The sequence below is a fragment of the Olea europaea genome, chromosome 16 (genome assembly GCF_002742605.1).
Source record: "Olea europaea var. sylvestris chromosome 16, O_europaea_v1, whole genome shotgun sequence".
In the NCBI taxonomy this organism is placed as follows: domain Eukaryota; kingdom Viridiplantae; phylum Streptophyta; class Magnoliopsida; order Lamiales; family Oleaceae; genus Olea; species Olea europaea.
This window is the reverse complement of record NC_036252.1, coordinates 13,019,782-13,033,357: the sequence shown is the minus strand read 5'-3', so window position 1 is coordinate 13,033,357 and position 13,576 is coordinate 13,019,782. Positions and strand designations below refer to the sequence as shown.

General features: G+C 37.0%; 1 protein-coding gene across 1 annotated transcript; it reads left to right on the top strand.

Moving 5' to 3' along the window:
- Window positions 1-393: 393 nt before the first annotated feature.
- LOC111412641 (calmodulin-binding receptor kinase CaMRLK) lies at window positions 394-4,321 on the top strand. The gene is made up of 3 exons (XM_023043572.1): window positions 394-452; window positions 1,146-2,506; window positions 3,459-4,321. Exons 1-3 carry the CDS (start codon window positions 394-396, stop codon window positions 4,079-4,081), a joined length of 2,043 nt encoding a protein of 680 aa, XP_022899340.1. The 3' UTR covers window positions 4,082-4,321.
- The last annotated feature ends 9,255 nt before the right edge of the window (window positions 4,322-13,576 follow it).

The window sequence follows — 13,576 nt, the reverse complement described above, 5'->3', positions numbered from 1 at the left end:
TTTACATGAAAATTGTCAATTAAAGGAAAATATTTTTTTACTATAATTCTTAGAATTGGTTTCCATTAACGAAAAAAAAAAAAACATAAAAAAAAAAGTCGCTACATTAAGGTGGAATTTGAATTCTTCAAATTCCACCAAAATAAGGAAAATTCCAAATTTCAAGAAATTCAAGAAATGCAATTCCACGGAAAATATAAGGTATCAAACACCAAAAGTTGGAATTTTCAATTCCAATTTCATCTTTTTTTTTCATTTCCATGCTATCAAACACTCCCTAATATTTTTAAGTATTTATCCAAATATTGTTATGTTTGCAGTAATAAACTAAAAGCTATCATTGTATAAGAGAAATATTACAAAAAAAAAAAGGGAAAAAGAAAATGTTAAAAGATGGTAGAAGCAGACAAAAATTGGCCGCTTAGGTGGGGTATCGTGGGGGCGCCTTTAAGGTGATAAAAGAATCCCACTTAGCATTTGTCTCTAGTATGGTATGGGAGGTTCAAAAGTTAAAATCATATCCTACTTTATTTTTTTGTACTGTTCCTTTGTTATTTTCTTTTTCGTCAATATTTGCAGCTTTATTCCTTTGATTTTTTAAATATTCCGGTCTGAACAATCTTTAGCAAAGAGTCGGTATAATTATTGGAAGGAAAAAATCATTTGTGCAGAAAATGTTGTACAGAAGTCATACAGATACTCACATGAAAGGTGAGGACTCTTGTAAATTAAATAGAAGAATGTCATTTGTACAGAAATTTTTCCACAGAATTTGGCCAGATTACTCTCATGTGTAGGACCCACAATAAATAAAAAATTGTCAAAAATATCCCCACACACCCCATATATGTATGTTCTGGCAAGCTTCTATATGAAGTCTGCCTTTATACATAGCAGGATCCAATTAAATATTGTCCAAAAAATTGGACCCTACATGTTTGTGTATTTTCTGGAAGGCTTCACATTAAATTAGCTGCAATTTTGGTTATTGGATGGCGCCAGAGCCCATAATACTTCTGAAAACTCCATCTATTCTTTGGACGAATTGTCAATTTTGTAGGCTCACAAGCATTCCATGTAGTTTGTCCGGCTTCTACAAGTTGATTAGACACATTAATTGACTTTTTTTGTTTTCTAATTTTTAGAAAAAGTATAGTTACTTCAGCTTTTGCAGTTGCAGAATCATCAAAGTGCAACAGTGCAGACCGAAGCCTGCTCTCCAAGGCTTTCGCCTCTGTTTCTGGTTTCAACATCACCTGGTTTAACAACTCCCAACCCAACTGTTCAAATCCTCCAATTCTTGACGTTAAACTCGCATCAAGAAATCTTAGTGGTAGCATCTCATGGAAGTTCCTCAAAAACATGCCCAATCTTCAAACTATAGATCTCTCCGGAAATAATTTGACTGGCTCTGTTTCTTCTGCTCTTTGGTCTATTCCAACTCTTGTGGAAATTAACCTGTCGAAGAACAAACTAGGAGGCTCAATCGGGATCCCAAAACCTGCTTCTTTTAAATCTTCAGCAATTCGAAAGATTAATCTTTCTTTCAATAGGTTTAAGAATTTTACTTTTCTCTCTAATTTTCTTAATCTCACTTTTCTTGATCTTTCACACAATGATTTACAAGTTGTTCAACTGAATTGGCTCACCAACTTAACCAATCTTGAGAGTCTTAATATTTCTAGCAGTAATATTTCTGGGAATATAAAGCCCATTTCAGGTCTCTCACATTTGAAATATCTTGTTGTTTCAAATAATAAATTGACTGGAAATTTTCCTGCTGATTTCCCACCCATAGGTAAACTCCAGTTCTTGAATGTCTCGTTCAATAACTTCTCAGGCGAATTGGATTCAAAAATGGTAAAAAGATTTGGTAGTTCATCTTTCATTCATGCCGGAAATTTCAAAACTCAGAATCATACTGAGTTGCCCCATCGTTCACCCATCCCACTTCACAAAATACCAGGCAACAACGTAAATTTCATCCAAAAAAGGAAACCCAAATCGAAGACCAGGATTCTGGTTTTAGCCATATCACTCGCATCAGCATTTCTTGTCTTGGCTATTGGGGTTTTCACATATTGCGTGTACAAGAAGAGAAAGATGGCTAGACAAAACAAATGGGCAATTTCAAAGCCAATTGAAGTACCATTTAGATTCGAAAAATCTGGTCCATTTTCATTTGAAACGGAATCCGGGTCCTCATGGGTGGCTGATATTAAAGAACCATCTTCAGCACCGGTGGTCATATTTGAGAAGCCATTGATGAACCTTACATTTAAGGACTTAATTGCAGCCACATCACACTTTGGGAAAGAGTCCCTTCTTGCAGAGGGTAGATGTGGGCCCGTGTACACAGCCGTACTACCAGGTGACCTCCACGTGGCAATCAAGGTCCTGGAAAATGCTAGGGACCTTAGCCATGATGAAGCTGTAGCCATGTTCGAAGACTTATCAGAGTTGAAACACCCCAACTTGCTGCCTGTTTCTGGCTATTGCATTGCAGGTACGTGGTCTTAGTCTTGTTTATACATTTGTTCACATCTGGTAAGTTCCATAAATTCTGTCGGCTAATGTAAAAATCTAAAGGCTATGAGAATTAATGATTTAGCAGTGCCCAAATTCAATGCGTTCACGTGAATGGCACTTCTAAGAAAATGTCACAGAAATTTCAACTCCTGCCTGCAATTTTCTGGTGCATAGATGTTAGGCATGTGATTTGAATTGAAAAACGAGGCTTATTGGTAACTCCAATTTTGAGGGTCCCACGGTTCCTCCTCTAAAATTTTGTGAGAAAAGTGAATCGTAGTATGTGTCCCAACAAGTTGGAGAACAAAAGCTGTCTGTATATTACGACTACAAGGAGTCTAATTTCATGTCTAAAGAATCGAATCTCCACATTGCGACTGTCAGCAAGACGTGTGATAACATTACTCCTGTCCTTTGGACATGCCTGAGGGGCGAAGCTTACTAGTACTGTAGCATAGAAGCACGTCTGTCCTTGAAATTATTCTTCTGTCTTCCGTGGACAAAATATAAAAATTTTCGCTACTAACATAACAAAATAAATTATAATTTTATGAAAACCCTACTTGTGGTTCTCTGAGTTTTTCTCACCACATCGAAGCACGTCTGTCCTCGAAATTGTGCTTCTGTCTCTCTTTCAAGCAAGATAAAAAAATTTCACTGCTAACTTGACAAGATAATTTTACTTATAATTTTATGAAAACCCTAATTATGGTTGTCTGAGTTTCTCTTACCAGGTTTTTAATCTATCTACGATTGACAGGAAATCAAAGAATCTAGTTAAGTGAAAATTAGTAAAGAGTAATCACTTATTTATCTTGAGTTAAGATTCTTCTCTGATGTATAAACCTAACTCATTAAATGAGATACATTTTGACTGTGACTTAACATTAATGTAGTATCAATTTGGTAAGTTGTTTCTTTATGTGCAGGTAAAGAAAAGTTGGTATTGTATGAATTTATGGCCAATGGTGATCTCCACCGTTGGTTGCATGAGCTTCCAACGGGAATACCCAACGTGGAAGACTGGAGCACTGACACGTGGGAGCTTCAAAATGGGTCCCATAATACATCGCCAGAGAAATTGGAATGGCACACGCGCCACCGTATTGCAGTGGGTATAGCGCGTGGACTCGCCTATCTACACCATGCTCGGTCCAAGCCGGTGGTGCACGGACATTTGGTTCCGTCTAATATCTTGTTGGCGGATGACTTTGAACCCCGGATAGCTGACTGTGCACTGAGTCAAGACCGAGTTGGTGGCTCCACCGAGGCTGATGTTTATAGTTTTGGTGCAGTGCTAGTGGAGTTGTTAACAGGAAAACAAGGTTCACGTGAGACTATCGACTGGGTGAGGAGATTAATAAAGAATGGAGAAGGGGAGAACGCTCTTAACTCAAGGTTGAGACTCGGTCGTGACTCAGTTAGTGAGATGGTGGAGTGTCTCAGAATTGGGTACTTGTGCACGGCGGAGGCGCCAGGAAAAAGACCCACGATGCAACAAGTTTTGGGTTTGCTGAAAGACGTACACCCCACACCATTAGAGTTTGTCTGAGTTGACTCGGAGTATCCAAATTGACTCAAAGCGCGTCATTCATTCATTTTCTTCTGTTTATCGGCCCTAAATGAATGCAGTCAACTAACAGACAGCTGGTTTACATTTCCACCACGGCGAATGATCACGTGCACTGCACGTGACTTGATTTCAGTAGAATTTATTTCTCCATATGTGATATTAAAAATCAGTGCATGCCTCCTTTGTCTTCATTTGAAGTAACTATTTTTTTTTCTTTTTTTTTTTAAAAGTATTTTCTTTTAATTCTTGATAGGGATTAAAATTAAATTAGTCACATATTTCATAAGATTCATAACTTTTAACTATATATTTTCATGATTTCTGATCAAAATTTATTAAAATTTTAATTTTAATCCTCGTAAAATATGAGTTTAATTTATTAAAATATTTAATGCTTGAGGAAAGAACTTGTGTATATTGCACTAAGGGTCCGTTTGATTGCAAAGATGGAATTGAATTGCCTAAAAAATGAATTCCAGAAAATTGAATTGTCTAGAATTGTTTTCCTGAGAATTGTAAATTATTGTGTTTAATTGGTATAATTTTTCAGTTGAAAAATGTTGAAATAAAAGTATTTTCTTATATTCGTTTGACTTTGTTTTACATGAAAATTGTCAATTAAAGGAAAATATTTTTTTACTATAATTCTTAGAATTGGTTTCCATTAACGAAAAAAAAAAAAACATAAAAAAAAAAGTCGCTACATTAAGGTGGAATTTGAATTCTTCAAATTCCACCAAAATAAGGAAAATTCCAAATTTCAAGAAATTCAAGAAATGCAATTCCACGGAAAATATAAGGTATCAAACACCAAAAGTTGGAATTTTCAATTCCAATTTCATCTTTTTTTTTCATTTCCATGCTATCAAACACTCCCTAATATTTTTAAGTATTTATCCAAATATTGTTATGTTTGCAGTAATAAACTAAAAGCTATCATTGTATAAGAGAAATATTACAAAAAAAAAAAAGGGAAAAAGAAAATGTTAAAAGATGGTAGAAGCAGACAAAAATTGGCCGCTTAGGTGGGGTATCGTGGGGGCGCCTTTAAGGTGATAAAAGAATCCCACTTAGCATTTGTCTCTAGTATGGTATGGGAGGTTCAAAAGTTAAAATCATATCCTACTTTATTTTTTTGTACTGTTCCTTTGTTATTTTCTTTTTCGTCAATATTTGCAGCTTTATTCCTTTGATTTTTTAAATATTCCGGTCTGAACAATCTTTAGCAAAGAGTCGGTATAATTATTGGAAGGAAAAAATCATTTGTGCAGAAAATGTTGTACAGAAGTCATACAGATACTCACATGAAAGGTGAGGACTCTTGTAAATTAAATAGAAGAATGTCATTTGTACAGAAATTTTTCCACAGAATTTGGCCAGATTACTCTCATGTGTAGGACCCACAATAAATAAAAAATTGTCAAAAATATCCCCACACACCCCATATATGTATGTTCTGGCAAGCTTCTATATGAAGTCTGCCTTTATACATAGCAGGATCCAATTAAATATTGTCCAAAAAATTGGACCCTACATGTTTGTGTATTTTCTGGAAGGCTTCACATTAAATTAGCTGCAATTTTGGTTATTGGATGGCGCCAGAGCCCATAATACTTCTGAAAACTCCATCTATTCTTTGGACGAATTGTCAATTTTGTAGGCTCACAAGCATTCCATGTAGTTTGTCCGGCTTCTACAAGTTGATTAGACACATTAATTGACTTTTTTTGTTTTCTAATTTTTAGAAAAAGTATAGTTACATTGGTCAGCCCCATTCCAAGACCGAAATCTTCAATACGTTGACTACACCAAATAAAGTTATTTAAGGGCATCTTCAGTGGTAATTTTGAGAATTAATTTTTTAATCAATAAAGATAAAAGTGGGTTCATCTGTGAGTGAAAAAGTAAAAAATTACGGTTAACAACAGAAAGTAACGACTAAAAAATTGATTTTTTGAGATGAAAAATCAGAACCAAACGGGAACTTATTTTCAAGAAAGCAGCATATACAATTTGATTGAACGATATGAAGACATAATTTCAATTTACTATAACAAGCTCATTGGAACTCACTTATATCTCAATTCTCTTCACTCACTCTCTCAATGGCATTACATATGCATGGATCTCGTATATATACATGTTGTAAGTCAGGGGTCTACTCCTCGTTAGAAAAATCATTGTTAGAGTGAGCAAATAACTACTTAGCTTTGTATAAATTACATTAATTGTAGGAGAGCCCCTAACGTGGATGCAATTGACATTAAATTGGTGAAATTGAAAATTAATTGGAGTTGACTCGAAGTACTTGAAGATCAACCGAATTGCAATCAAACATTTGGAAGTATTAATAAAGCAATAAGAGGAAATACGTAGGTTTCAGGAGTTAAATTCAACATATAAAAAGTTTGAAAATCAAATTGTAAATTTTAATAACTTAGCATTGATCAATTAGTGATGATTTTGGGATGATGAGGATTTAATTTAGAAGATAAAAAGATGAAGGACTAAAGGTGAAAAAAAGGATTCAACAGTGAGTTGAGCCTTGTATTGTGGCTAGTCAGGCATGTTGATTTTTTGTTTTCCTTTTTCGATTGAAACTGTATTTGATAATGAATTGGGCTATTGGGTACAAATTTTGACCAAATTCTTAAGCCATAAATACATATCTTCATCCAATAATTAGAGGGGGCTTGAGGAAATTAATTATATAAATATTATCTATAATATATTAAAATATCGCATCAAATTCAATGAATTTTCATTTGATAAATCTTGACTTACATGAATCTACAGTTATTATAGAAGAATTTATTCATATTCATGTATCCATAAATTTTAATGGGTGTTTAAATTTATGTATTAACAATTAATTTTTACGTATCAAATATAATATAAAAAGATTCCTCGTTTATAGTATTTTATCATTACAAAAATTTTGAATCATAGAAATTGAATTTTGAGAGTATAATTTTTTTCTCTTAAATTTTTATGTTATATTATATTTTCTTTAATTCGTCCGAGACTTATCAAATCTTTCAACAAGTTGGTACTAAATATTACTTTTACATCACTTATAAAATATTTTAGAACAACGTGCAATTCACGTACAACTTTGACTAATTCAAGCAAAAGAGAGGAAAAATTGAGGAAATCATTCAAGAAATTAAGGGTACATTTAGTTTGCTGTTTTTAAATTGTTTTCAATTTTCAATATTGTAAAATACCGAAAACATGTTAGGTGTGGTATTTCTGAAAATACATTTTCGAAAACAATTATTAATTTATAACATAAAACTCAAAACGCGTAAAAATTAAAAAGTTTCAAATATAAAAATATAAAATTCTAACAAATAATATTTAAGATTAAATTTTTTTTTTCAAGAAAAATGAATTCAAAAATAAAATTGATAAATTCTAAAAAATAAAAAAAAACTCAAAAATTAAATCTAAAATTCAAAAAAAAAAAAATCTGAAAAAAAAAATTTGAAAAATTTATAGAAAAATAAAAATTATAAAAAATAAAATAAATTAAACTCTTAATGATTGTTTCTATTTTTATTTCTTATATTTTGAACTCTATTTATTATTTGTTTCATTTTACTTGTATAGAGAGAAAATATATTTTAAGATTCATTAACTTGAAAATGTATATATTACTTGATAATATATTAACAAAAAATTCTTCTATTTTACCAAATAATCAAATTTAACAGAACTAAATGTCATAAAATAATTTTTCAAAATTTCAAACTAAAACATATTTCTGTTTTGAGAAATAATTTTTCAAAATAACAAACTAAACATATTTTTAGCAATCTTAAAATGGGCCATCGAAATAGAAAACTAAAAATAAATTCAAAACTGAAGTATAAACCAAACGGGCCCTAGAATTTCAAAGTTTTTACACGAGGAAGATAGATTCTTAGTGCAAAATATTCAACTTTTTTCCCATTTTCCTTAAAATCTAGCGGTGTTTTCCAAATTTTTCTTGTATTTTTCTTTTTTCATAATCTGTAACAAAAAAATAGTTAGGATGGATGATCGTAACCTTATTTTCAACCTTAATTTTAATAATGAAGTTTTTTAATATGCAATTGATTTTTGTAAATTGTTTTTACTTCTTTTGTAAATGACTTGAATTACTTGATCACTAATTCATTGATTTGTGATGATAGTTATGCATAAAAGTAAGTGATGAAAGTTACTCAGTTTCTCTACTACGCTCACTCCTCACTAGATAGCAAGAAAGCAAGGACAATTAGTCAAATCTTTCTTCTCTTAGCCTAAGAATTGCTCTTTTCAACGCTCTTACCAAATAAAGCGACTTCTACATTGATTTCTGAGTAATAATTATACATAGAAGTGAGTTATATGTTACAGTGTAGTAAAAATTTGTAATTGGAATAAAAGGGTAGATATACGCTTTTATGGTCATCATAGTCATTAATTGAATCCTTTGGTAATTTAATGCTCTTAATTAAGATGTATTTGATTTCATACGGTGATGTGAGAGTTGATAATTCAGTAGAGTTGATTTGAACTTGAAAAACGTAAATCATTAACTTAAAAGAATTCAATCGAGTATGTGTAATTAATTATTATCAATTTTTTTAATGATTCAGATTAAGGGGATCACTATGTTTAACTCGTGAATTTTAACACTTTAACCATTATTAAAAACCCAAACTTTTCCACTTATGCATATTTTTATTGTTTTAATAGAGTTATGTGATAAAAATAAAAAATACTTTTAATCGAATTGAAGATAGGAATAACTGAACAAATGATTAGATAGTAGTCTACGTGGGAACTATAATCCAAATTCTTTCTCACAATAATAGATGCCTGCAATACAAATATTCACAACAGTGATGCTTCTTTCAATTCTCGCCTCAACATTGACTCCTCGATTTAACTTTTCTCTTTTCATCATTCACAATCTAGTTCGAATTTTGAAGCACTAATTCGTTTTAGTTATCACGTCTACCACTTGTTCTTCGATGTTGACACGTTTCAAGTCAATGTCCCTTTTACACACATTTCCTTTAACGAAGTGATAGTATACTTCAAACTGCTTAGTTTTTGCGCGGAATATTGGATTCTTTGCTATTCGAATAACTGATTGGTTATGACAATATACTACTAGTGCATAGCTTACCAATTAATGTTGGTCCTTCATCAACTCATGTACTAATAGTTTAGATGTTTCTCAAGGGTGTGATAAATGTCCACCTCTGAGAATTTCAGTACCATAACAAACTCCATGACATCTTAAACCACTAGTACGCCATCTACTTTCCATGCAGAAGTAGGTTTAGTAGTGATACTTAAGAAGAATCATTGACATGTAACCTTCGTCAAGATCTTCTTCCTTTTCAATGTTGATATATATTGGGGTGCCTTGAAGAACCAAAAATATTCTTATCTAAAGCTTGAAACATAACCTACTTCTCACAGTAGAGGATGGTTGCATTATTACTTCTTAACTTCTTAATACCTAATGTTACGCCCCGATTATTTACGCCTCGATACCGAAGTGTCATCTCATCGACCCTTCCGAAGCTTCTCCGAAGTGATATAGCGATTCCTACTACTGATCCGCCGAAACATCTCACCTCCGAGGTTGAGATCAAGTGGACCCCAGTTAGAAGATCCGCCGCCAATTTGAGATTTGTTCTACACCTAAGGCTTAAATTGATTTGACGTCTCCATGAGGCTAGTTGATGTGACTTATCAACTTTATGTCAATTCAACTCAGAGGAAACAAACTGTCCGCCCACTCTACAAACGCGGTTGATTGACGCCTATGAGCAGACGTTTCATACCGTCAGATGTATGCACGCGTTCCACATCCAACGGTTCATACCACCTATAAATACCCAAGGTTTGGCAAGAGGCAAAGGTAATGAAACTCTTAATACATAGCACTCCATAACAAGTTTATATATTCTCCTCTCCCTTTATGGATTGATTTGTGTAGCCCCTGGGTACTGTTCCGACCACCCAAACTTGACTTGACCGTTGGAGTGTATACAGCCGCCATCACCCCCGTTGGTTCCGGCCGTGTGCGCTTGACTATTTATTGATTGCGCAGGGAGAAATACGTGGAGTAGCTTTCAGTTGGCCATATGGAGGGACCAATTTTCGAGGTTAACAGATTGGAGCCGTCTGTGGGAATCACTCCCCATTTGAAGTTTTACGTTCTCCATCGGAGAAGATATCGAAAAACTGGCGACTAACCCTGAAAAGGGGGCATTCTTGAAAAAGAACAAAGTCGAGTTACAATCTAAGTTCTTACTACCCTTGAAAAAAGAGGTAGGATGAGTTATAACCATGAAGGCGACAATCCCATGAGAGAGGCCTCTGAAGAAGAGGTACTCCATAACAATGTTACTTATCAGAGACCGCATCATCGGCGTCACCGAGGCGGGAGAACAGTCATACTCACTGAAGAAATGGCTCAGATAGCTGCGGGTATGAGAGACATAGCAGCTCAGAATATGGCGATACGGGAACTCCTCATGCAAGCCCAGGGACACCAGAGCTATCAAAGGCCCCAAGGATCTTATCCGGTGTAGGAAATCCCTTTATCTCACTCTCGGGGCCACATGAGTCGGCACACAGAATGCCCCCTCGAAAGAGAGATGAATGCCGAAGCAACATCTTATGTGCAAGGGAGTCATCCATCAGAACCACCCTTGGGGGACAACTTTCCTCAAGAACACGACGACCAAAGGTCGGTAAGCGTCTTCGACCGGATAGGGGAGGATCCTAGCAATAGGGTCCGCTCAGCAAGAGGATCAGTTCGTCCGGATCGTGAACAAGAGCATGTTCCCCCTCCTCCTCCTAGAAATAGGAGGGAGAGGAGAAACCTAGTCGATTCGGGGAGTCGAGGAGAAGTACCTCCACCACCCCAGGACATCCAAGATGATGAAGGGTCAGAGGGGCCCTGTCGATCTTATGAGATTGACGATGATGACGATAACCTCCCTTTCTCAAGGGAGATTCGAAGCTTCCCAATGCCAGCTAACTTCATGCCCCCTAAGATCCCTAAGTATGAGGGAAAGGGGGATCCGGAGAAGCACCTCACAAAGTATATGACACAAATGAGCTTTAGGGGAGCCTCACCTGCTCTAAAATGCAGAGCTTTCCATTTAACACTAGGTGGAGCCGCCGAGGTATGGTACATCAGGCTTCCTCTCCTAAGCATCAGAAGTTGGCCAGGCTTGAAGAAAACATTTTTGAACCAGTACCTCTCACGCAGGGAAGGAGAGGCACCAATTCAACGCCTGAAAGACATGAGACAGGCCCCTGGAGAGACGCTAAAAAGCTATCTCACCAGGTTTACAGATGAAATTACTTACTGCAAACAGGTCACTGACAGAGAAGCCCTTTCAGCCTTGAAAGGTGGGCTCAACATGAACACTTTGTTTTGGAGGGATGTGCGCAACAAGAATCCCTCCACATACGACGAGCTAGTGGAAATGATGAGAGTGGAAATTGTTAGTGAAGAAATGATTGATCATCGCAACCGTGCCGCGCAGGGACTCCCTCCTCCACAGAGGCAGGTAGGTTGAGGCCCGCAGCACACCTTGTTACTCAGCAATGGACCTAAGCAGGGCATACCATAGCTCCCACATCCGGACAGGCCCTAGCTTTCGCCACATTGAATGCAGTGCCGATGTTGGCATATGATAACGCCCCTGCTGAGGCGGGACCGTCTGTAAGAACTAATAACAATAAGAAAAAGAAAAAGAGGCCAATCAGACCCTTGGTAGGAGCAAGGTTTTGTACATTCCATCAACTATACGAACATGACACCAGCGAGTGTCGTGATGCCAATTGGCGCCCTGATCGAAGCAACCCTCACACTTCCAGCAGAAACGAACACCCTCGCAGATCCACCTCCTCGAGGAGGAGAGGGAGAGGTCACCAGGAACAATCTCCTCGTAGAAGAGAATCGAGGAACCGAGGCCAATCCAGGCAGGGGAACTAAGCCCAATTTTCGGGAGGCCAAGTCATCAGGGAAATCGATACCATCATTGGGGGACCCCACGTCGGTGGCAACACCAGGAATGCCCAGAGAAATTATACAAGAGAAGCTAAGGATCCCCCGATGATCACTTACATTGTTGACGAATCGAAATCAGCAAATAAGATGGCCCCAATCACCTTCTTCCAGGAAGACTCAGAAGGAGTTTACTACCCCCATTGCGATGCTTTGGTTGCATAGTAGCTAGAAACGGATTGAAACGCATGCTCGTTGACAATGGCAGTTTCGTGAACATATTGTTCGGCTCCACTTTTGACAAAATGCAAATTGAACATGGGTTGATCCCCATGATCGACCCACTGTTCGGATTCACTGGGGACAGCATCATCCCACGAGGGCGGATCACCCTGCCTGTGGAAATGGGCTCGGCACCCCTAGTCACCCAGCATTTCATGAAATTTATGGTGGTAGATCATAGATCGACTTATCATAGAGTATTGGGCAGACTCGCTCTGAAAGATCTTTGGGCTGTGACGTCCATTTACTATTTGTGCATGAAATTCCCAACTAAACATGGGATTGCAACAGTCCGGGGCGATCAGATGGGCTCCAGGGCATACTACCTAAACTCACTGCGCAAATTCGAGCCCCGAACTGTTAATGTAATCCTAGCCGAGGTACCCGCTGAAATCGGTACGGACGTGGAAATGCTCGACACCCCTGAACAAGGGCATACCCCTGAACAAGAGGGAGACGTCGAAATGGAAGAGGCCCCTAAACAAGGACACCCTCTTGATGAGTTAGACCCACGAATAATCGATTATGAACCAAATGTGACCCCCATGGAAGAACTGGAAACTTTCCTTGTCAACCCGGAAGACCCCAATCAAGTCTTGCGCATAGGGAAGTCATTATCACCTGAAGCAAAAACTGAGATGATACGATTCCTGAAAGGAAACCTGGATGTCTTCGCATGGAAACATGAAGATATGGTGGGAATAGATCCTAGGATCAGTTGCCATCACCTTAACATTAACCCCTCCTATGCCCCCCATAGACAGAAGAGGCACGTCCTGAACCCGAAACGGTACGAGGCACTGAAAGACGAAGTAAGTAAACTTAGCCACAGTGGTTTCATCAGAGAGGCCATATATCCGAGGTGGATATCCAACCCAGTTCTGGTGAAAAAGTCCAACGAGAAGTGGAGGATATGTGTGGACTTCACAAACCTAAATAAGGCGTGTCCCAAGGATAGCTTCCCACTTCCGAGAATTGATCAACTTGTGGACTCCACTGCTGGGCATGAACTACTGAGTTTCATGGATGCATACTCAGGGTACAACCAGATACCCATGTTCCGACCTGATGAGGAAGCTACATCATTCATTACGGACAGGGGCCTGTGTTGCTACAAAGTTATGCCTTTCGGATTGAAAAATGCCGGGGCCACATACCAGAGGTTAGTCAACATGATGTTT

Bases quoted from the DNA above. Each gene is read 5' to 3' on its own strand.
- LOC111412641 (XM_023043572.1), top strand. From the start codon at position 394: ATGGTAGAAGCAGACAAAAATTGGCCGCTTAGGTGGGGTATCGTGGGG. The intron at 453-1,145 runs GTGATAAAAGAA...TCTAATTTTTAG, and splicing joins ATCGTGGGGGCGCCTTTAAG to AAAAAGTATAGTTACTTCAG. The intron at 2,507-3,458 runs GTACGTGGTCTT...CTTTATGTGCAG, and splicing joins TTCTGGCTATTGCATTGCAG to GTAAAGAAAAGTTGGTATTG.